This window comes from Marmota marmota, unplaced genomic scaffold (assembly GCF_001458135.2).
Source record: "Marmota marmota marmota unplaced genomic scaffold, marMar, whole genome shotgun sequence".
NCBI classification, from domain to species: domain Eukaryota; kingdom Metazoa; phylum Chordata; class Mammalia; order Rodentia; family Sciuridae; genus Marmota; species Marmota marmota.
The window spans coordinates 35,627,251-35,653,003 of NW_025999842.1; the positions used below are offsets into that span (position 1 = coordinate 35,627,251).

The following is a 25,753-nucleotide window of genomic DNA, read 5'->3' on the forward strand; positions in this document are numbered from 1 at the left end:
GCTCTACCCTTCCTCAGGCCACTGGGCCTGTTCTGTCTGTCGGTTGCAGGTCTGGCCTGTTCTGATGGTGGTCACAGTTCCGTCTACCTTGCAGGTGCAGGGGGAGGGGGCGGCTCTGCCTCTCAGCAGGCCGCTGCTCCTCTTCTTCCGGTGGGTCGCAGGCCCGCCTACCTTGCAGGAGTGATTGGAAGCTCTGTCCCTCCGCGGGCCACTGGGCCTTTTCTGTTGGTGGTCACAGTTCCGCCTACCTGGCAGGCGCGGGGGGTGGGGGGCGGCTCTGCCCCTCAGCAGGCCGCTGGGCCTGCTCTGTGGGTGGTCACAGTTCCCTCTACCTTGCCAGCGCAGGGGGAGGGGGGCGGCTCTAGATCAATGGAATTCTAAGGTGGGAGTCTTTTACTCACTATTAAGGAAGAATGGTACCTTTCAAGCTTCTAAAATGCTGGGTCAGAAACCATAAGTCCCATAAACATTTTAAATCTCTTAGTATTCTTATAGTAAAAAGTGAATTATTTCACCAAAATATGAAGTAAACCTATTTATTAATTCTTACATTTTTTCAACTTACATATTTTAAAACAATATATTTAAGCACAGGAAGGTTATTTCATTCATTTTTGTTACTCTCTAAGAGAGATTTATGCTTAATTGAGGAAGACACCTGAACCTTAATGGCAAGGAGAATTTGATTTAAAAAAAAAAAACTCAAACTGCTTGAGATTTGAATGTCACTGGAGATGATGCAATGCAGTTTTTGTTTCTGTTTGTTGGTTTTCAGCTTTTTAAAAGTTTACTTTTACTCCCAATAGAAAATATTTAGTTCCGCTTTAATATGATACATACATTCCTATAAATAATTCCATAAATTCAAAGAGGTCATGGGAAAAGTAGGACTAGAGGAACAACACTAAAAATTTCATCAGTGACACCTTTAAAAAAAAGATAAAAAGTTGGGGCTACAGCTCAGTGGTAGAGCACTTGCCTAGCATGCATGAGGCCCTGGATTTAATTCCTAGCAGAACAGAAAAGGAGAGAAAGAAAAAGGGGAGGGGGGGGAGAGAGAGAGAGAGAGAGAGAGAGAGAGAGACTTAAGTAAAAATGGCAACACCAATTTACACATATTAAATGGCACTATATATTACCCCAACATATTAGCACATAACACTTCAATATATAATGCATACTACATCATACTACAACAAATATAGCACTTTACCTTGAAAAATAACTGGGACTTTATGAAATGCTTTTACACACCACTGAGAAGCCGAAAATATCAGAAAGTAGAAAAAAGACAGAAATAAGAGAAATTTTGTGATTGAAAAGAGAAAAAAATAGACAGAGACAATTCAGGTCAGAGGTTTCCCACATCTAAAGTTGACTCTGCAACCCAAGCTGTGCAAACACACAGAGGTAATTTGTGACCAGGGCAAACCTAAAGACTGATTGGTTTGGAACACAGTTGAGAGTATAACAAAGTGACTAGAAGGACAGCCCTAGAGGAGGAGACAAGCTGATTGTGACTTTCTTACCTGGAAAAGGCTGCATAACTGAACTGTAAGCCAAGATACATTTACTCCTTCGGGCCTCCACCTGGGAGAGGATGGCCCCAGTTCTTTTCTTTGCTTGATAAATCTGGGTGTTTTCTTTTGTTGTGATGATCCAATATATAAATTTCCCACCCACAGTTAGGCTAGCCAGTGTCTTTTCTGCTGAATAAAAACATAAAGAACAAATCATACATTTCTTTAGTTTTCTACTCTAAACTTTTCCTGTAAGTGCTAAGTTTTGAGTCTTTCTATTTCTCAATATTAAAAAAAAAATACTTTTATACTACTTGGCTAAATGAAGTATTCTCTCATTTTAGCTTCACATAAAGTCAATAAATTAGGTAAATGCTATTATTATCAGCTTCATTTTGTGAAAATGTATACTGAGATTTGTAGGACTTAAATAATATACTCAGAGCCATAGTTAATTAAGGTCAGAGCCAGGATTTAAAACCATTTATGTTACTCCAAGTCGAACAATAGCAATCTGTAACAGTAATAGGCCCAAGGCTCAGTGCTTTACTCAATGTTTTTTATCCATAGTTTGGAATGAATGCATGATAAACATATTAAAGATATTTGCAGATAATACACAATTATCACTGTCACCAGTAGGTTCAGTTACTACCTTGAAATTCTAAAGTATCACAACAGAATCAGGAAATGAATTGAAATGTAGTAGAAACAAACATAAAATCCTAAATTCAAGTTTAAAATAAACCCTATAAATTAACAAATAAAAGAGACCTGGTTTACTAACAGTTTATGTGAAAAAAAACTATCAGTTTTTTAAACATTAGAAAACTCAAAGATTTGATGCTACTTTTATCTTCAATAAGAAGACCTAGGAAGTCAGAGTTCCCCTGCACTGATCGGGACATGTTAAAAGGACAACATATTATTATGGGGTGACATTTAATTAACTGGAGTTAAACAACAGGAAGATAACTAAGGCAAAGAAAGTCCTAGAAGCTACGTCACTGAAGAGTAGTTACAGATATACATATAGATATACATTTTTCTTCTAAAGAAAATGTTTAGAATGGACTATGACACCATCTCTACATAGTTAAATGGCAATCAAGTAAAAAGTGACTAATTTATTTTTTATAAATTTATAGATTAAAATCAGTGAAGAAATGGAGAAAAGGTTTTGGCTAAATATCAGGAAAAAAATCTAATTTCAGAATTGTTCCAAAATAGATTTTCTTATAAAGTAGTAATTTTTTTATAAACCTGTGTTCAATAAAGGTTATTTTTATAGAGGGGCTTTCTTTCAACATGACAGCTAAATAATCTTTAAAGGCATCTAATTTTCTGATTTTAGGATTATGAATTCTAATCGTGAATTTATGAAAGACTGTTCTTTATCTATATAAGGGCTTACTGGATAATCCTTGTGTATCTGATTTTAGAGAAAAGATTTTTCTGACACTTGTTAAAATAAGAAATACATTTTTAAGACTAGCACAATATTGTAATAGGGAAGACAGATGTTGCAATACAACAAAGATAGGTAGGGATTTATAGCCAACTAGAACTAGGGAGTTAGTGGGAGGAAAATTACTGAGGAGACATCAAGGGTAAGAAGATTCTTGATACACTAGCCTAACAGGATTCTTGCTAAAGATCAGCCAGAGCCTATATATCAAGAGTAGGGATGAAGAACTTGATCAGATATCCAGGGGAGGGTTTTCTCTAAACTAATTTGGTATTATTTTTGCTAAAAGTAGACTTGCTAAACTACGGACATGTAAGGCCAAGGTAGAGGTGTGGGAAAAAAAGTGCTCAAAGTAGTATAATTCCTTTGATCAAAGAAAGAGTCTGTCACAAAAAGCAGAAACAAGAAGAGAAATTCAAAACATCATCTCTACTTTTAATCCTACTGAGAGTATATAGAATTGTTTCTAAAAGACTCTGGGAGACATGTCTATAAAACCAAATGTACAATAACAATCCCCACCACACACACACGTTTTTAATGTCAAAACTTTTAACTTTATATTCCAGCATTACCCGAGAGAACTTTTCAGTGACAATGGAAAGGTTTTATGCCCACATTGTCCAGTACAGTGGCCACTAACCATTTCTGGCTTTTGAAGCACTTGAAATGTGGGTAGTAGAACTAAGGGAGTAAATGCTTAATATCTTAAATTTTAATTCATTTAAATTTAAATCATCACACGTCACCTGTGATTTCTATATTGGACAATGAGGAGAAGACTGTTAACAGCATATGGGCTAGAGTCTATTTTTTTCTGATGGAGTTACTCCTAATTAGGAGACTTCCCAAATCATTTTAGACTTTCAAACATTTCCTCTGTAAGTCTGAATTTCAACAGATAGATGCCGCATATTGACCGACTCAACTGAAAGTGGAGTCAGAGAGGAAATAGAGTAGGGTGCTGGTAAGACCATGGCTATTGTAGTTGGCCCTGTTTTGACTTCTCTATTAATGTGACCCTGGAACTTCCTTTCTCAGCCTAAGTTTTCTCATCTGTAAAATGAAGATACCAGTTCCTACCTCACCTAAGAATTAGAAGATTAAATGGGGCATGCATTTAGTAGCATGTTTAGAATATATAGTTAAGTTTGTTAAATTTTAAGTCTATTGTTAATTACAGATCTTTTTAAAACACTGATTTAGAAAATTATGTAAATGCCTACATACAATTTCCCTGTATACAACTTGATTTGAATTCTACAACAGTTGGCATAATCCAGAGCAAATACCATAAGCATATTCCTTTAAGTATATGTGGAATGCAAGCTCTTCTTAATGGGACAGGAAGAGTTCCTGCTACTGGTGAAGATCTATGTGCACACGTCAGTATATTACCAAGCATGGCAGGCACCATGACAATTCTCCAACACTGACATCCTTCCAGATCCATGGCCCAGATCTCTTGCCCTTTAGCAAAGTATATTTGTGGCTTCTCTAGTTCAGAGGTATCAATAGTCATCACTCCACTTAACTCAAATTCAGTCACAGTACAGGAACATTGACTTCTTCCATTTTGTTTGTTTGTGGCTGTGGGTTGCAGAATGCGGTGCAAGGTGTGATTGATAATACTGTAGTAGAACATCTGAGAGCCCAAATCGGAAACTTCTGTCCAATACAAGCGACTACAGGGGGGGGGGGGAAAGTCCCTCCAAGTTAATGAGCAAAGTATATAATTTCAAATAGTAGTTTCTAATGAAGATCAATCATTTGTATAATTGGAGGACAAATGCAGCCTTAGGAGAGAGCATGTCCAAGAGTCTAATAATGTTATGAGCTGGGGAAGACACAGGAAGTCCAACTCATACCATTTTCCAATGATTTTTCAACAAGTATATTTACAACTAAAGCCTTGGTGCATAATTAACTTAGGTGCTTATAGTCCAAGTGACTTACATGCCATTAATGGCTGTAAATTTTCTAATTTTTCATTATACCCATCTCCATTATTTTCTTCATTTGTTCCTATTCTTAATACTAGTATCCTAGTGAACAATCTAATTTGAGAATAGCCTAAACTTTTAAGGGCACAAATAAAAATATGCCTTTCCAACCTGGAAAATTGCTATTCAGTCGCTGAATAGAGACCTTAAAATTCATTTGATGAAGACATTAATTAAGCCAAGATGGCTGAGCCCAGGGTAGCTTTTGCTATGCAACACCTGTTGTACACCTGTTCCTGATCATCTGTCACTGTCTCAGTCCTCTTTGTGTCCTTACCAACTTATGATATTATTAGATCCATTAGTACAAAACTCTACTACTGGTTTCCTCCTGGTAATTAGCCTAACTTTAGGTTAGTCAAATTTTCTGTATGGATTAAAATTACGTATTTGTGGTTATGAGCTCATATGTAAAATTATGGACTCTAAGTTAATGTAATGAACCAAGAATGCTAAACATCTCATTTTCTAATATTAAGCCAAAAAACATTACATTAAATATGTTGACATTGGTTTCATCACAACAGAAAAAGATAACATACCTTAAAAGAGGAGATACAGAAAAAGAAATTATTGTTGAATTCCTTTTGCACATCTTCAGCTCCCTGGGATACTTCACCTTGTGTTCAAGATCCACATCAAATATTTGGATTCCATCTTGTGATTCTTTCACAAAGTAGAGATGTCTTGAAATCCAGTCAATTGTGATAATTGTGATATCAGAAACCAGTGCACCTCGGAAAAGCTTAAAGTTAGGTAAAGAAGACAGCCAAAAAGATATTATTAATTTTTTTTAATGTGAAGACTTTTCTGTAATTATCCATATCACTTATTTACTGCACTCCTCCTTTGTAATCCAAAGCCTCAATAATTCTGGATTGTGTAGTATTGTAACATGAGCCATCCTCTTATTTTGTGTATTTTTCCTAGGTAATTTCAATGATCTTGACTTCAACTACTATCCACAGACCAGAGCTAAAAATTCGCATTTTCAGCCAAGATCCCTTACCAATTCAAATATCAAACTACCTACTGAACACCTCTACATGGATGACCCCATAAAACAGAATTTATTGCCATACCCCAAAATCTCCTTTTCTCTTGCACTTTATATGTTTATGGATTTCCAATATTCACCCGAGGAAACAAATAGGACAAACGTGGTTCCCCTTCACTTTTTTTTTCCTCACAAATCTATACACAGTGAACTAATCTTACTTTAAATATCTCCCAATGTGTCTCCACCTTTCTCACTTCACTGCCTGGCTAACTCAAGCCCAATATTTCCTGCTTGGATTTCTGAGATTTGTTCCTAATTGTCTCAGTTTCACCTCTCCAAGTCATGGCATACACTGCCGACAAAGAGGTCTTTCTAAAATATAACTTGTCCAAGTTAATGACCCATGAAATTTCTTTGATGGCTTGTTGCTGGCTGCCAGCTTGATACCAGACTCTTTAGCATGTTAAAGGAGGTTCATAATGCTTGGGCTCCTGCCTACCTCTCCAGCTTTGCCGCCTGTTTACTTTCCCTCCACTTTCACCCCCTACCTGCATGTTCCTTCTGCATGTTCCCCCTACCTACAAATGTAGCTCCTGAGCATACTCTTTGGAATGCCTTGGCACTTGCTTCTCTCTGCTTTTCTCTACCTTCCCTTGGCTCATCTTCCTTGTGCCCAACATGTTTTTCCATTCTACCCACACCACCACCACTTCAGCCTGGATTGACGCTCATTTCTGTGATTCTTCTATATTCTGATCACAACCTACCAATTACACTAGTCTGATTTCTATATTAGCTAATTATTTAGTGAATGCCTACCACATTCCAGGCATTGTGCTGTGTTTTAATAGATTCTCTCATTTAATCTTCATGGGAACCCTATGATGAAGCACTATTTAATCACAGAAGTTAAATAACTTGTTGTTAGTCACAGAATGGAGCCAGAAATAAATTCCAGCTAGTCAGATCCCAAAACTTGCCCTCTTAATTACTGTGAAGCAATGGCTTCCTGATGTCAGACTAATACTAGACCAGTTTTGTTAGGAGCAAAGCCTGTAATTTTTTTAATCCCTCCCCATAGTTTGGATCTGGAATGTCACCCAAAAACCCATGCATTAAAGTCCTGGTCCCAATTCACAGTGCCATTGGGAACTAATGGAATCTTTATGAAAGAAAGGGGGACTAGTCGCAGGTCTTTAGGTCACTGGGAGAGCATGTTCTCAAAAGGGATTGTGGGACCCTAGTCTCTTCCTCATTCTGTCTTTTGGCCAGGAGGTGAGCTGACTTTGATCTACCACATACACTCCAACATGACGTGCTGCCTCACCACAGGTCCAAAAGCGGGGGTTTGGAGGGGGATCTTGTGGAGAGGGCAAATGACCATGGACTGAAATCTCCAAAACGTGAGCTAAAATAGGTCTTTTGACTTTATAAGTTGATTATCTCAAGTATTTGTTCCCATAACAGAAAGCGAACACACTTCTCTATCCTCAGATTCTAAAACAACACCTCAAACACAGTAACCAAAAATTAATCCTGAATGACATTTGCCCAAATCTATAGTCTTTGTAGCTAAATAATTATACAGTATCTGTCCTTTTCAGTCACTCTAATCCTAGTAGCTCAACCACTGGCCATTTATTTTAATTATAAGGTAATATGATATGTAAATAGTCCACTTCCTTCATTTCAAAAGAATTACAGAGCAATGTACTTCAGAGCTGGAACGATTCTGCAAATTCAGGAGGAAGAGTGAGTCTCCTTGAACATAATAACCCATCTCATTATCAGCTGTGTAGCCTACGGCACTGATGTTTCCTTCTGCTGAAAATGTCCACACAACTTGATTTTGATCCATATCTAAAAGCACTATCTTGTTGCCAAGAAGAGTTATGAGGTAAGGAAATGGGTTGATTTCTGAAAATGAAAAACAAATAGATATCATGTATGAGAAAATCAGATTAGCAAAGTCTCTTGAGCAAGTATGGGGCAGTTTTTAAATCCACTGGCCTCTTTTGGGTTCATCTAATAGTTTCAATGAAGACTTTTAAGCCTTCTAACCCTAGATTCTTCAAAAATATTTTGGTGATGAGAAAAATTGATTATTTTATTTCACCTCAACTTCAGAGTTGCTGTTCATATCTCTAAAGATATCCATGGGGGTAAGGGTGCTTTTAAATTGTTACACAGATTTAGATAACAAATACCTGATGTATAAGACTTTACTATGTCAGAAAATGGTCCAGGTCCTTTAGATGTAAAAACTCGAACCTAAAGGAAAGAAAAGGAAACAAATGGATACATTCAATAGTATTGTCTGTGGGAATAAATAACTTCTGAGACTGACAAATTATTGAATGTCTTATTTTCACTCCTGATACACGATAATTTCAAATAGCTGCTTAAGCCTAAGTATATGGCAATAAATAAATATATTGTCCCATACTTACGTTGCTGGGTTTTTTATTTCTTAGTTTTTTGTCTTGTTTTGTTTGGGGGTATAGAAAAGTTAAAAAAAATAGCATAATTTCTATTGCAAAGAAAGAAAAATAAAAACTAATTTCTGAAAACATCTGAGAATTTAATGTATAGCATGAGTGGTGATAGATGTGTAGATCAATATGATTCTGATGGTCATTACCCAACATAGACACATATCAAATCATCACATTATACACCTTGAATATGTACCATCTTTACTTGTCATTTGGACTTTATAAGATAACTAAGAGATCTTCAGATAATTCCAAGATTAGATTACATAGAACACAACAGAAATAAAACTATACAAATTATGATAAATTTCTACTTATCTTAAATTCAATAGCTAAAAGTATCACATAACTAAATTTACTATATTTTTAAAAGGACATTTATAAAAGAAAACAATTAAACTTATATTAAAAAATAATGCATTTCAAACCATTTTCACATATATTATCTCTTTTGAGGGGGATGGGAAATACCAGGAATTGAACCCAGGAAAACATCTTCACCCCTTTTTTATATTTTTTATTTAGAGACAGGGTCTCACTGAGTTGCTTAGGGCCCCACTAAGTTGCTGATACTGGCTTTGAACTTGTGATCCTCCTGCCTCAGCCTCCCCAGCTGCTGGGATAATAGGCATGCACCACCATGCCCAGCTATTATCTCTTTTGATCCTCACAACTATTAGGAGTAAAAACTGGACCTGGATTATAATTAAAGTAATTCATCTAATAATGACAAATGTAGAAAGAGGCACAACAACCAAATCATCCAAAGTTTGCATAATTTTCTTTCCGTTGTTTCACTCCACATCCTAACAGTCAAATTTTTATTGAGTAACAAAGCATTACCATTTTCAAAACTTGTATATGTGCTATCTCAATCAACAGAACTTTGGATTGCCTTTATTATAGTCTAGCATTAAATACACTTTATTATGCTCTGCATATTAACATCTGTATGATTTATAATGGTACATTTGTATATAGCAGTCTTTTTATACAGAACAGTGTTATATAAAATTCATTCATATCCATGCATACATATCACTTTGCACATTTTATGGTGACTGAAATTTGAAACTGTCTACATATAGACATATATACTTAGCCAGAATATTTATTTAACTGGAATAAATTAAATAATATATATTATCTCTAATCTTTTTGATTAGTATATGTAAGCTTAATTATCAAAATAATTATTAAATTAGAATTTTACCAAAAGAAAAAAGATCCATAGGAAACTCAAATCTTGAAAATATCATTTCTCCAAAAAAAGAAATGGAAATTAACTCTAAATATGTATAATTGTCACAAGCATAGTAATTGATGAAGATATGAAAATCATCAAGACTCCTACTATAAGTGAAAAGTTATTTCATATTAAATATTTAAATTAGCAAAATGCAATGACAATAGATTTTTTTTCTTAACTGATGTTCTCCTTCTGCTCTGTCAATAGACAAGTGGTAACTGTGAGATATAACTATGCAGAACCTCGGCTTTTATTTTTATTGACATTTACCAAGTCAGGGCACCTAGATGGTTCACAGGGGTGTTTTGATGTGGTTACAAAAGGAGTCTAGGAGTTGAATTATGGTATATCACCTCCTAGTCATACAACTTTGATAATTGATACTCACAGGGTTTTTCTTCAAGAATGAGATCAAATGAGATTAAGAATATAAGAATACAATCATGGTGCCTGACCTATGATGAAGACATTGACAAATATTGCTTTATTCTGAATCTGAAAAGTACCCTTAATGAGGGGGATGGGAAATACCAGGAATTGAACCCAGGACAACATCTTTCCCTTAATGCCAGAAAGTTGCTGAGATGTTCTTTACCCAAGCTGTTTTCTCCTTCCTGTACATTTTTGCTGCCCACTTGACCCCTCTGATCACAGTGCACTTCAAGTTATTACAGAGTAGGAATTCTCAACTTAGACCTTTAATTAACCCTCTTTGGCACTAGGTAAGACTCCCATATTTTAGTTTTCTCTCTCGTACCTGGAAGGCAACAATATACCCAGGACTCATGCCCTCCAGTCGAAAGGACATCACTGAAGGAATTAAGTTGACGGCAATCCATTGTTTAAATGTATCGTTCAAGTCACTTTGGTTGGATATATTATAAAAAATTTCAAATCTTGTTAACACACCATTTTCATGCTTAGGTTTATTCCACCTAAATTCTATCACAACTTCATTCTTATTGAGGTGTTTTCCACTTGGTAATGTAAATATTCTGGGGTTCTCTGGTGCTGATGGAACTGAAAAACAGAGGCATGGATAGGGCAGAAAAGAATATAAGCCTTTAACCACTCGTAATCAGGGTATGCATATCTTAGCAGTAAGTATTTCTCTTCTCAGGCAGTTGAGGTACATGTCTCTCATTCTTAAAGATCTTCAGGAGAGAAAATTCCATAGATTTCTTCAGGAATATATCCTGATGTTTCAGCAAGTCTTACTAACAGGAAAGGTTTCCTGTGTCCAACTCAAAACCCCTCCTACTACCACTTAAGCCCATTTTTTCTCATCTGTGCCCTGTATAGATCAAAAATTACTGGTTCTCCTTACAAAATACAACACTCACTCTCATCCTCATAGAGCAATTTAGCTGGAGGTAGAAAAGTCAGAAAGGGAGACAGTAACTTTAAACAGGCTTCAGCCAGCTCAGGGTATAAAATACAGCATATTAGGGATCCTCTCACCCTAAACTCCCTAGGAGGCAGAAAGTTTTGGAGAAAGCTGATAACATCCCAAGGATATGACCTGGTTGCTAGAAGCAAACCAAGCAGTTCAATCTCTTAGTTCTTTAATCAAGAGAAATTCCTCTGCCTGATTTCTAAGTCCTTCTACCATAGACATCCCCTTCTTTCTCAAGACTCCTCCACGAGTTTCCACACCTGCCCCCATTCCAATGGCATTGCTCCTTAATTTTCACCACTAACACCATCAACCCCAGCCATACTGTGTTTCTCATATGGGGGGGGGGGCCTCTTCTTTCTCCATCTCTCAGAACCCAGCTAAAGTTTCCGATACCCAAAGACCTTCCATGGTCATATCAGTCCTTGTCCTTCTACCTCTTCTAAAAATATCTGAGGCAGCTTGAAATGCATGAAGGTTTCACAATGTCATCTACTCACTTACAACATTTCTACTCAGTTTTCACTGTCCTGTTGCTATTATGCTAGCAGTTCATGTGTTTATCTCTACACCATCTTATGAGCTCTGTCAGAGAAAGCATCTTCTCTTATTCCTTGTTAACTCTCCACCAATCTGATGTAGGACTGACACAACTAAGTCCTTAATAACTGTTGGTCAATTTGAATAATGTGTTGCTACACTGTAAATATCCTGAAGGTGAGAACCAAATCCTATCTTCTTTTTTATTACCCCCAACATCCAGCAGATGTTGAGCCTGTCCCACTATGGGATCCCTTGATGGATGCAATGAAGTTCATTTCCACAGAACAGTGCCACCAAATTTGATATCCCAAGAAAAGAAGAGTCCAAGGTGCACTATGTTTCTGTTCTGAGACTCATGGATAAATATTGTTGAACAAATTGCAACAGTAAAAAAAAAATGCAATGGTTAATGGATATCTATGTTTATTGAACTCTTGCCACCTGCCAGGTCCTAGGTTAGGAAGTATATGTAAATTAAATTAATATGAAGTTATTATTTGCCAACATTTGCCAACTTGCTGAAACTGGAATATAAATTCTGAATTAGGTCCCAGCCCCTCCCATGGGCAATTACTAGGCTTCCATTTCATATAGATTATAGAATAATCTATAACACCTGTCCTATGCACCTTAGAGCTGTGTGGGGATCAGATGAAATGATCTTTCTGACACATAATGGTTATATAATAAACTTTTAATAAAGGAATGATACATATGAATTGCTTTATACACTTTAAAGTGATATATATACATGCAAAGATATGGCTAGTATTCTTTTGGATACATTTGCAAAAGACAAAAAACATAATATTTAGGCATAAGTTATTCACCCATAAAACATTCTGAGTTACCATGTTTACGAACACCTGCCTTCCAAGAAATTTTCTCTGCTTTTAAATGTTCATTTTCCTAAGGAAAATTTTCATAAATTGCCTGAAACAATTTGTGGTTTTGCATCTTGTGCATCACTACAACAAAGTGAAACAGTCTTTGAGAAATCTTTGAAATTTACTTCTTCTGGAATAAATTATGCAGATTTATTTAATAATGCTACTCTAATCTCCAAATATTTATTGGAAGGGTAGTGAATCTGAACATATATACAAAACTGAAAGTTATTTTAAAATATTATTAACTACCCATTCCAAACAATGGGAACTGAGATTCTGCCTTTTTTTTTTTAAAGAAAGATTTTTACCCCTATACCTGTTTCAGGTGCTCGAAGTAATAGAGATGTTTTGAGGCCCTTTCCCCAGTAGGTATAAGGAGTGACAGAAAGATTAAATAAGGCATAGGGCTCCAGCCCTTCCACAGTAAATACAGGTAAAGGATGTTGTTCACTAGCCAGGAACTAAAATAAAACACACAAAAAACATTTTCTCAGGGGAAGAATTAGAAAATTTTTCATTCCTAATTAACTAAAATCTCAAAACTTCAGTTGACATGTGAAGTCAACACTTGCAATTTTGGAAATGTTCATTTTAGTAAATCCTATATTTTACTGTATATTCCAGTTAAAGTGTATCCAACATAACAGTTAACACAAAGTGAGCAGAGAATGGCTATAAACCAGTGCTCTCAGGAATAACCCCACTAACCAAATGTTATGGAAGCAACAGGAAATGGGCTTAATTGACAAAGTACATATCAGTTTGCATAGGGGCTGCTGCTGATGGTACAGACTGTTTGGAAAATTGAACTTACTAGAACCAACACCATACCTTTGAATGAGCCCTGAATTCCACACTGTAGAAGACGATGCCCCAGTCCAAAGGAGGAGGTGCTTTCCATAAGATTTGAAAATTTGAAGCATTTCCTTCAATCCTAAATGAAGACTCTTGAACAGAATCTGGGATAACCTTCGGGGTAGAGGAAAAGTTCCCTTTGGGATGGAGAAAGAAAGGAAGGGAGAAAGGATTTAAGATGATCAATCTATATAGAATCACGGAAAATCAATACAAATAACTATTAATTAGAACTAAAACAAAATTTTTTCTTTAATATATCTGAAAACTATCTTTTTTGTGACTTTTTCAGACTGAAAAATTTGGATTCAAATTAAACGGACTACAAATAAACCAACAGAAATTAACTCATACCTTTCTCCTCTTACAACATAATTCTTAAGAGAAATTCCCAACCTAAACGTTCATTTAACAGAAGGTATGGGGATAAAGGGTATACACAGAAATAATAAAATAAAGTACCTGGCAGAGGCTTGAGAGATGTCTGAATAATTGTGAACTGATTAAATTCAGCTGGCTCTGAAACAGATACACTGGTTCTCTGACCTATTTCCTGAGCTGTGATAATCCTAAAGCCATTGATCCAGAAGAGTCGACCACTATAGTACATGAGTGCATTCTGGGAAATTTCAGAAGTACTCCAGGCTGCAAATTCTGTGATGATGATATCCTCAGTCCTGCTGAAACAATGCAAATCAGTGCATGCATCTGCAGTAGAGGAAGAGCTGGTACATGCAAGTACTCATGAAAATATGTTATAAATACATGTGTATAGGAAAATATAGAGGACATAGTTTGCAACAATAATTGGCATACTTTTACTTCCCTATTAAAGAGATTTTTTTGCATTTTTCTTAAAGTAACAGACATAAGCCAATTTTTCTAGGTTTTTTTTCTTGTTAATGTGATATTGCATTAGCAGGATCATTTACAGAGCTGCAGCTTTTGACAAATGCTTGTGATTTTGGTGATACTCTACATCAAAGGTGCAACTTGAATTCCCATAACTTTATCATCACAGAGATCACATCTTTGGTTTATTCCATGTACTCCTACAACATTTGCATTAACAAAAGAAAGACATGAGGCAAGGTACTGATAGGACCAGAAAATACTGATTTAAAAAAAAAAGTGAAACCAGTAAAAACCAATGCATCAAGGATAAACTTGCCATCTGTACAAAAGGCTCAAAAAGCACTGACAGATGTGAGGCAGAGGGTTTTGAGACCAAACAAGAACAATGCAATAGACTAGTGCTATAGATAGTACAAGCTAGATTTCGGCTATAATTTTACCTAAAAGAAAACAAAGGAAAGCCTATTATGTCTGAGAGATTTGGAAAGAAAAAAAAAAGGAGATTACCAAAGACCAAGAATTTTCAGGAATTTATCCAGAATTGACAAGAATAACGGTTCCTAACTGTGGTAGCCATGGGAACTCCAGTCCATACAGGCACAGAATAGCTCTGCATGAAACAAACTTTGCCAAGACCCTGTGTGGTCATTCTTCCTGTCTATCCATCAGCTTCACTCAAGAAACCACTTCATATCTAATCTGGTTCACATGACACCAAGCAGGAGTGGCCTACATGCCCTCATGATTACACCCATTCCTGAATATGACCATGTCCCACTGTGGATTAACAAATTTGCAGTGTAGCCAATACTTCAAAGCCAAACAGAACTGTGTGGAATCCCCAGTTCAACCAACTATTAGATATGCAACTTCAGGCAAATCATTTAAACTCTCATTTGACCATGTATAAAATGCAGATATAATAATACCAAAAATTCTATATATGGAAGAAAGTGATCTCATTTTATCATGACTTTCTCAAGAAATAAAAAGACGGATTAAAACAATTCTATGACCCTCACCACCCCATCAAGAACAGACAAACCCAACAAGATGAACAGTGAAAACCAATTCAGAAGGCACAGTCCATTGAATGGCTTCTGCTCATTGATTCAGACCTCTCCCCTACTCTTAGTCATCTTATTTACTTGTCACTCATTAGCCTGTGTGATCCTTCTGTTTTGTGAACATTTTTTTCCTGTTCACAAATATCTGTTTCTTCAGTGATGGTTATCAGCTTCTGTGGTTTAGTCAAAACACTCCTTTTCCAAATAAGGAATTCAAAGAGACTATTGTTCAACTTGTTTGTAGATTTTTTTCTCAATGAGAGAGAAGTTAATAAATGACTTCTACTTTAAAAATCTGTATGGTTGTTTATAAACTTATGCCTGTTGCCTAGAATTCCATGTAAACTATCTCAGAGATTCTCAGTGTTTGGGAGTGGTGAATTGATTTTTTAAAAAATAATTTGTGTAAATCATTTTAGAGTGTTGACATTCTCCTCTACAAAATTATAAAGTATGGCGTTTTAAATCAAAATAATTTTTTAATTTTTTTTGAGAATTTCACTATTTTTCCTTGAAAAAACAAAAGTTACCTTGGAACATCATAGCTGGGAACTGTGAATCTTATGATGAAGATGTATAGTCACCAGTATCATTCCTATGGTTCTTTTTCTGGCAAGACACTATTTTTCCATTCCTACAGAGGTATGAAGGCTTTGGACTTGCACCCTTTTGTCCAATTTTACATTTTGTTGTTTTTACTTCTCAGTGGCACTTTCCAGTGACCTTCTAGAAGAGATATACAAAACCCAACTCCAGGTGGAAGAACACTCACCAAGCAGTATGCACTTGGTCTGAGAAAGCTTCTGGACCACCCACAGGGCTGTTGCAGCCTTCAGTGGGAAGGTATTTAGTCAGCCTTGCTCTCAGGTTTTGTTATATGTTTCAGCATTGTTAAAACGGTCCCTAGGATAGAGAATTTTCCTGCAGGACAAGACCAAATCTCTTAGTTCACTGACTTGGATTGTTCCTTACTTCCAGGTGAAGACTCCTCCCTCATGTGAAATTCTCCTACATATCTGGGTTAGCCCCCAAAATTCTTAATATCTAGAGTTCTGCATAACTTCAACACAATTACCTTACTTTCAGGAGGTCAGTACCCCAAACGCTTCATTCCTTAACAAGTTAACTTGAATCAAAACTTAGCTAAAAAAAAAAAAATCACAACATAGCATTTGCACCATAAAGCCTTCCATAAAGCATAAGATGTATGAGGCAAGTATTCTACTGAGAGTTGGTTCATTCAATAAATGTTATGTGTATTTAGTTCTATATTAGCCATTAGGAATACAGTGGTAAATAAGACAAATACAATCGCTGCATTTACAGAATATTCAGCCCTGATGAATAGGCTAATAATTTTTAAATAAATACATCATTGAATGGATTGTAAGAGAAAAATTAAAGTGAGTTCCTTAACAAGGAGATCTAACTGGACCTGGACAGTCAGAGAAAGCCTCCCTTAGGAAACAATGTTTGAGCCAAGTCATGCAGACCGAACATGAATTACCTAGGGGAATTAGGCTGGGGGAACAGTTCAGTCAGAGGGAACAGCAAAGATGTAGGCTCCTCTGAAGCAGTATAATCTGCCCTGACATAGCTAAATATATCTGAACTCTCATGACAAGTGCACCCTTTTCAACTTCTAAGTCAGAAATGTTGTTACACTATTTATAGGTTTATTCTTCTTTAAACTAAAAGGAATGGTTGTACATAGGAGGGGGAAGAGCAATTTGAAGGGAAACTCCATTAAAATTCACAAGTGCAGATGTGATGGATAACAGCTGATCATCTTTACTCCCTTCCTGAGCATCCCTCTAATTAACCATGTGACATCAGGCAAATGTATGAATGTCCTAGATATCAGCATCTTTATCTATGAAAAAAAAATCATCCCTAAATTTTCCCTCTAAATGTTTTATATGTTATATTTTAATTCCAAATGTGTAGCTAATCGGGTAAAGTTAAAAACTTGACTGTTTAAGCTAAAATAACAAAAGTATATGTATTTAATAGTATGCATAGGATTAAAATTTATGATACTAAGAACACAAAATGTGGGAGGATAATAATTGAAATATATAGTCATAAATTTTCCAAATTATTCATGAATAATATTTTTGAATATTCACTTAATAAGTTGAAGATTCATAATGTAAAAATGCTAAAAATGTGCATTTTAATTCTAACACAATGTGAAAATATAGACATAATTAAAATTTCACTAGAGGAGACAGTTTCAGAGTATTTATATATTCACAAAAGAAGCAGAAACATAAGAACAAAGAAACAAAGAGCAGAAGATACAAATGAAAGTCAAACTTCAACATAGTAGGCTTAAATCCAAACATATTAATCATTATATTAAATGTAAATGAACCAAACACCCAATTAAAAGGCAGAAATTATAACACTGCATAAAAAGCAAAATACTATATGCTGTTTACAATTCATACACTTCAAATTAAAAGACACAAATAGATTAAAAGTAAAGGAATGAAAAGAGATGTATCACATAGACTTTAAGGAAAGTTGACCAGGCTATATTAATATCAGACAAAGTAGTCTTTATGCAGAATATTTCCATAATGAATAAATGAATAAGTTTAGCTTACAATAATAAAAAGGAAATTGATATTGTACATACTAAATACAAAGCACTTGGATACACAAACTAAGCAAACCATAGGCAAATCTAGAACCACAGTGCAAGACTTTAACACCTCTTTCTCAGTGATAGATAATACAGACAGATAAAGATATTTTAATAACACTATTAATGAACTTCACCTACTTGACATTTATAGACCACTGCAGAAAGTAAAGCAAAGAAAACATTCTTCTCTAGTTCACATAGAATATTCATCATAATATATCACATGCTAGTACATAAAATACCTCAATAAATGTAAAAGGATTAAAATTAAACAGAACATGTTTTTTGGCCACATGGTATTAAATAAAAATTGACATAAATAATATTCTTAAAATTACAAATACTCCAAAATTAAACAACATACATTTTTTCTAAAATCTGAAGAATAAAATGGAATCAGGTACAGGAGGCTTACAGGACACCAAATGTACAAAATTACAACAGACCCACACCAAGGCACATTATTATGAAAATGCCTACAAACATACAAAATAAGGATAGGATTTTAAAGGCTTTGAGAGACAAACAAGAGGGAAACCAATCAGGATCTTAGCTGATTTCTCAACCCAGACAATCAAAGCTAGAAAGTCTTGGATTAATATACATCAAGTTCTGAAAGAAAATGGATGCCAGTCACGAATACTATACCCAGAAACATTAAGCTTCAGAATTGACAATGAAATAAAAACTTTCCACACAAAAAAAACGAAAGTTGAAAGAATTCACAATGAGAAAGCTTGCTCTACAAAACATACTCAAGAAGAAATGAAAAATAAAAATGAAAACCATCAAAGGGAGGAACTACACTAGAAGAAAAATCAATCAAAGGAGAAAATAACTCAAATTAAAAACTAGAAATAAATCAAAATGACAAGGAATAAAAATTGTATTTCAAAAATAACATTGAATGTAAATGGCCTAAACTCATCAATTGAAAGACACAGACTGGTGGATTGGATTAAAAAACAAGATCCAAGAATATGCTTCCTCCAAGAGACTCACCTTATAGGCAAAGGCATCCTCAAACTGAAGGTAAAAAGATGGAAAAAAAAAACAAAACATGTAATTCTCATGAATCCTGTAAACAAGGAGGGATTTCTGTATTCATATCAAATAAAGTGAACTTCAAGCCAAAGTTAATTAGAAGGGACAATAAAGGACATTTCATACTGCTTAAGGGAATTATACCTCAACAAGTTATGACAATCACAAATATTTATGCACCAAACAATGGACTATCTATGTACAACAAACAAACCATTCTCAATTTCAAGAATCAAATAGACCACAACAAAATAATACTGGGTGACTTTAACACACCTTTCTCACCACTGGTTAGATCCTCCAAACAAAAACTAAATAAAGAATGTATGAAACTAAAAAAAAAATACAATTAATAATTTAGACTTAGCAGACATATATAGCATATTTCACCTATCAATGACTGAATATACATTCTTCTCAGCATCACATGGATACTTCTTTAAAATAGACCATATCTTAGGCTACAAAGCAACTCTTAGCAACAACAACAAAAGCAAAATAGAGATAATACCTTGCATTCTATTGGATCATATGGAATGAAACTAAAAATCAATCATGAAATAAAAATATAAGCTACTCTTAATACCTGGAGCCTAAATTATAAGCTATTGAATAACCAATGGATGGCAGAAGAAATCAGGAATGTAATAAAAAAAAATCCTGAGAGGTAAATTAAAATAGCAATACAACATATAAAAATCTCTGGGACACTATGAAGGCAGTTCTAAGAGGAAAGCTCATTGCATTGAGCTCATTTATTAAAAGAATAAAAAGTCAACAAATAAATAACCTAACAATATCTTGTAAAGCCCTAGAAAAAGAACACATCAATACCAAAAGCAATAGAAGACAGAAAATAATTAAAATCAGAGCTGAAATCAATAAAACTGAAATGAAAGAAACCAACCAAAAAATCAACAAAACAGACAAAAAAAGTTGGTTCTTCGAAAAATAAACAAAATTGATAAATATTTAGACAAGCTAATGAAGAGAAAGATAAAATTTAAATTACTAAAATTAGCAATGAAAAAGGAAATATTACAACAGACACTACAGAAATACAGACAATAATGAGAAACTATTTTGAAAATTTATATTCTAAAAAAATAGAAAATCTTGAAGACATCGATAAATTTCTAGATACATATGACCTATCCAAATTGAAACAGGAAGACATAGAAAACTTAAACAGATCAATTTCAAGCAATGAAATTGAAAATGCCATCAAAAACCTACCAAGAGGGGGGGGTTGTAAGATGAGGGCGAATAGAGTGCATCACCCCTGTGTGCCGCGTCACTGTACAGGTGAATAACGAGTTAGAATGGCCAAAAGCTATCTTGTTAGGAATTTCCAGCAAAACTGGGGTGCACTGAAACCTAGAGGAAGGATTTCCATCACCCGAGGATCAATTACTGGGGCTCAATCACGAGTGAACCATGCGCCCAGAGATTCAGGCTGATTGATCGGCAGCCCGCCCCGCAGCCAGAGACTGCGGCGTGCCGGGAAACGGCGTGCCAGCAATGCAGAGAAACGGTGCTGCAGATTCTGTGGGGTCCTGCCAACTGTGCCCTCACTGTGCTCCAGGCTGAGTTCTGGGTTTGAGACAAGGGAGAGAAACAGTCCAGATCTGTCCTCCACACCTGAAAACCCACCAAGGAAGCCAGCGGCCACCATCTTGGAGAGCTGATGTCACCATCACCAGTTTCTGACAGATCGCAGCAAGTTCAGCAATAGAACAGGTATGTGACATTTAGCCCATCTCCCATACATCAGGGAAATCGCATAAAATCTCTCCCCGGCTTTCCGGGGGCGTGATTATCAGAGTGAGCGTGAATAGAGGAGTGGGGAAAGGTAAAGGCACCTGACCTCCAACTCCCCCCTCCCACCAGTGGCAAAAACGAAACCTGTCTCACCAGCTCTTGGAGGAGTGGCTATCGGAGGGAATCAAAACAACAGGGGGCCAGTTCCCAATAGCCTCACTCCACATCCAGAAAGCTGCAGGCCCAGAGTGTAGCTTGAACTGCGGAGAGATATCACACTGGGGAAGGCCTGTCTGGCAGGAGAATCGAGGAGACTAGAGACCAGGAATAAACCTAAGCTAACAGGTTTGGAGAGACACCAGGTGGGGGAGGTGGGAGTGGCCTCACGCAGATTGTTTCCTACAGCTGGAGGGCAAAATCTTGGCCCGGAGGGCACAGCACCACCTACTGGAAGCGAAGAAAATAGAAGCCTAACAGTGCCTTTTTTAAAAAAAAATTTTAATTTTTTAATTTTAATTTTTTTAATTAATTTTTTAAATTATGATTTTTATTTTACTGTATTTTATTATTTTTTTATCATTTCTTTTTCTTTTCTATTTTTTTCTCTTTCTTTCGTCTCTCCCTCTCTCTTTCTTGGTTTGCTTCCTTACCTTTTCCCTATCTTTCCTCTTAAGCATGACCACCCCGATTATGTATAATTTACTAAATGCAAATAGATGAATACTACAAGTCGGTCTATAGTCCGCCTAAGCCCTTAACTACCCCCAAGTACTCCTGTCTATTCTCTTGTTAATATCTGCCTGCATTTGAGCAACCCCCCAAAGAAGCTAACATATACTAAACTCCATACTATCAAATCGCCCGACCTTAACATAAAATCCTAAGTTCAAACCTCAATTCTCTATATGCCATCAAAATCTGTAGGACTTTAATGAAACTAATGAATTTACCTTAAATCACAATTAAATCCAACATCTCTAAACATTGTCTCCCAACACAAATGAGAGATCTTGGAGCTATAAAAACCAAAACAAATTTATAGGAGAAAACAGAAACACAGCAGTCAAACAGAGTTGGAAAGTAACGTGAGCACCATGAAAAAAACAAGGGAAAAAAGGATTACAAACAATGCAGGATAACTTAAAATTACAGGAGAACCTAGAGGCATCAGAAAAATGGACAGAGAAAGAACTCAAGGCATACCTGACTCAGATGGAATGGAATCTTAGAGAAGTCATTAGTCAGCAAGTCCAAACAATGAAAGAATACTTTGAAAATGAATTACATAAGCAAATTCAAATTGCAAAGAATGAACTCTACCAGGAGATAGAGATTTAAAAAAAAAAAAATCAAACAGTAATCCTAGAAATGCAGGAAATCATAAACCAAATTAAAAACTCAAATGAGAATATTACAAATAGACTAGATCAAATAGAAGTCAGAACATCAGATAATGAAGATAAAGTGTATCAACTCAAAAATAATATAGTCATCGCAGAAAGGATGTTAAGAAATCACGAGCAATGCAACCAAGAGATATGGGATGTCATAAAAAAACCAAACTTGAGAGTCATTGGGATAGAAGAAGGTATAGAGGTTCAAACCAAAGGAATGAACAATCTGTTGAATGAAATAATCTTAGAAAACTTCCCAGATATAAAAGGTGGAATGGATTGCCAAATCCTGGAAGCCTACAGGACCCCAAACATGCAAAACCGTAATAGACCAACTCCAAGACACACAATTATGAAGATATCCAACATACAGAACAAGGAGAGAATATTAAAAGCTATGAGAGAAAGGAGGCAGATTACATTCAGGGGTAAACCAATTAGGTTAACGACTGATTTTTCATCACAGACGTTGAAAGCGAGAAGATCCTGGAACAACGTATTTCAAACGCTGAAAAATAATGGATTCCAACCAAGAATATGTATCCAGCAAAATTAAGCTTCAGATTTGACAATGAAATTAAAATATTTCACAATAAACAAAAGTTAAAAGAATTCGCAGCCAGAAAACCAGCACTGCAAGGCATTTTGACCAAAACACTACAAGAAGAGGAATTGAAAAACAGCACCCAAAACTAACAGTGGGAGGTATCTCAGAAAAGGGGCGGGGAATAACCAAAGAGGAAAAACTAGCCAAATTAAAATAAATAAATAAATAAGCATGACTGCAAGTACAAACCATATATCAATAGTAACCCTAAACGTTAATGGCTTATCTCACCAATCAAGCGACATAGGCTAGTAACTTGGATTAAAAAAACAGACCCAACAATATGCTGCCTTCAGGAGACTCATCTGACAGGAAAAGACATACACAAGCTGAAAGTGAAAGGTTGGGAAAAACCATACCATTCATATGGTCCTCGGAAGCAAGCAGGAGTGGCCATACTCATATCGAATAAAATCAACTTCAAACCTAAGTTAATCAAAAGGGATAAAGAAGGACACTATATACTGTTAAAAGGAACCATTCACCAACAAGACATAACAATTATCAATTTGTATGCACCAAATTATGGTGCTGCAACGTTCATAAAACAAACTCTCCTCAAGTTCAAGAACCAAATAGACCACAACACAATAATGATGGGTGATTTCAACACACCGCTCTCACCATTAGACAGATCCTCCAAACAAAAGCTGAATAAAGAAACTATAGAACTCAATAACACAATCAATAACCTAGACTTAACTGACATATATAGAATATATCAACCATCATCAAGAGGGTATACGTTCTTCTCAGCAGCACATGGATCCTTCTCAAAGATAGACCATATATTATGCCATAGGGCAACTCTTAGTAAATATAAAGGTGTGGAGTTAATACCATGCATCTTATCTGATCATAATGGAATGAAACTGGAAATCAATGATAAAAGAAGGAAGGAAAAATCCTGCATCACCTGGAAAAATGAACAATATGTTACTGAATGATCAATGGGTTACAGAAGACATAAAGGAGGAAATCAAAAAATTCTTAGAGATAAATGAAAATACAGACACAACATATTGGAATCTATGGGACACAATGAAAGCAGTTTTAAGAGGGAAATTCATTGCCTAGAGTTCATTCCTCAAAAAAAGAAAAAACTAACAAATAAATGATCTCACACTTCATCTCAAAACCCTAGAAAAGGAAGAGCAACACAACAGCAAAGGTACCAGAAGGCAAGAAATAATTAAAATTAGAGCAGAAATCAATGAAATTTAAACAAAAGAAACCATGGAAAAAAATTGACAAAATTAAAAGCTGGTTCTTCAAAAAAATAAATAAGATTGACAGAGCCTTAGCCATGCTAACTAAGAAGAGAGAGAACTCAAACTACTAACATACGGGATGAAAAAGGCACAACAGACACTACAGAAATACAGAAGACAATTAGAAATTATTTTGAAACCCTATATTCCAATAAAATAGAAGATAGTGAAGATATCGATAAATTTCTTAAGTCATATGATTTGCCCAGATTGAGTCAGGAAGATACACACAATTTAAACAGACCGATAACAAAGGAGGAAATAGAAGAAGCCATCAAAAGACTTCCAACAAAGAAAAGCCCTGGACCAGATGGGTATACAGCGGAGTTTTACAAAACCTTTAAAGTAGAGTTAATACCAATACTTTTCAAGTTATTTCAGGAAATAGAAAAAGAAGGAGCTCTTCCAAATTCATTCTATGAGGCCAACATCACCCTGATCCCGAAACCAGACAAAGACACTTCAAAGAAAGAAAACTACAGACCAATATCTCTAATGAACCTAGATGCAAAAATCCTCAATAAAATTCTGGCGAATCAGATACAAAAGCATATAAAAAAAATTGTACACCATGATCAAGTAGGATTCATCCCTGGGATGCAAGGCTGGTTCAATATACGGAAATCAATAAACGTTATTCACCACATCAATAGACTTAAAGATAAGAACCATATGATCATCTCGATAGACGCAGAAAAAGCATTTGACAAAGTACAGCATCCCTTTATGTTCAAAACACTAGAAAAACTAAGGATAACAGGAACTTACCTCAATATTGTAAAAGCTATCTATGCTACGCCTCAGGCTATCATCATTCTAAATGGAGCAAAACTGAAGGCATTCCCTCTAAAATCTGGAACAAGACAGGGATGCCCTCTCTCACCACTTCTATTCAATATAGTTCTAGAAATATTAGCCAGAGCAATTAGACAGACAAAAGAAATTAAAGGCATTAAGATAGGAAAAGAAGAACTTCAATTATCACTATTTGTGAAAGATATGATTTTATACCTAGAAGACCCAAAAGGGTCTACAAAGAAACTACTAGAGCTAATAAATGAATTCAGCAAAGTGGCAGGATATAAAATCAACATGCATAAATCAAAGGCATTCCTGTATATCAGCAACAAATCTTCTGAAATGGAAATGAGGAAAACCACCCCATTCACAATATCCTCAAAAAAAAATAAAATACTTGGGAATCAACCTAACAAAAGAGGTGAAAGATTTATATAATGAAAACTACAGAACCATAAAGAGAGAAATAGAAGAAGATCGTAGAAGATGGAAAAATATGCCCTGTTCATGGATAGGCAGAACTAACATCATCAAAATGGTGATATTACCAAAAGTTCTCTATAGTTCAATGCAATGCCAATCAAAATCCCAACGGGATTTCTTGTAGAAGTAGAGAAAGCAATCATGAAATTCATATGGAAAAATAAAAGACCCAGAATAGCAAAAACAACTCTAAGCAGGAAGTGTGAATCAGGAGTTATAGCGATACCAGATTTCAAACTGTACTACAGAGCAATAGTAACAAAAACAGTATGGTACTGGTACCAAAACAGGCAGGTGGACCAATGGTACAGAATAAAGGACACAGAGACCAATCCACAAAATTACAACTATCTTATATTTGATAAAGGGGCTAAAAGCATGCAATGGAGGAAGGATAGCAT

General features: G+C 35.6%; 1 protein-coding gene across 6 annotated transcripts in view; it reads right to left on the minus strand.

The window, feature by feature from the left end:
• The window catches only part of Ros1 (ROS proto-oncogene 1, receptor tyrosine kinase), a 134,488-nt gene that overhangs the window by 57,205 nt on the left and 51,530 nt on the right, over nucleotides 1–25,753 (minus strand). For 3 of the 6 annotated variants that reach the window (XR_007344114.1, XM_048793955.1, XM_048794196.1), the window contains exons 19-27: nucleotides 13,882–14,099; nucleotides 13,396–13,556; nucleotides 12,881–13,025; nucleotides 10,493–10,755; nucleotides 8,199–8,262; nucleotides 7,706–7,908; nucleotides 5,534–5,736; nucleotides 4,387–4,673; nucleotides 1,530–1,709 (exon numbers count right to left, since the gene is read on the minus strand). Coding sequence is in view for 5 of the 6 variants with exons in the window: in XM_048793955.1 (XP_048649912.1) it covers nucleotides 1,530–1,709; nucleotides 4,387–4,673; nucleotides 5,534–5,736; nucleotides 7,706–7,908; nucleotides 8,199–8,262; nucleotides 10,493–10,755; nucleotides 12,881–13,025; nucleotides 13,396–13,556; nucleotides 13,882–14,099 (1,724 nt within the window). In the remaining variant the exon portion in view is untranslated. The remainder of the gene's footprint in view (nucleotides 1–1,529; nucleotides 1,710–4,386; nucleotides 4,674–5,533; nucleotides 5,737–7,705; nucleotides 7,909–8,198; nucleotides 8,263–10,492; nucleotides 10,756–12,880; nucleotides 13,026–13,395; nucleotides 13,557–13,881; nucleotides 14,100–25,753) is intronic. The other 3 variants (XM_048794018.1, XM_048794063.1, XM_015500638.2) reach the window with 3 other exon arrangements.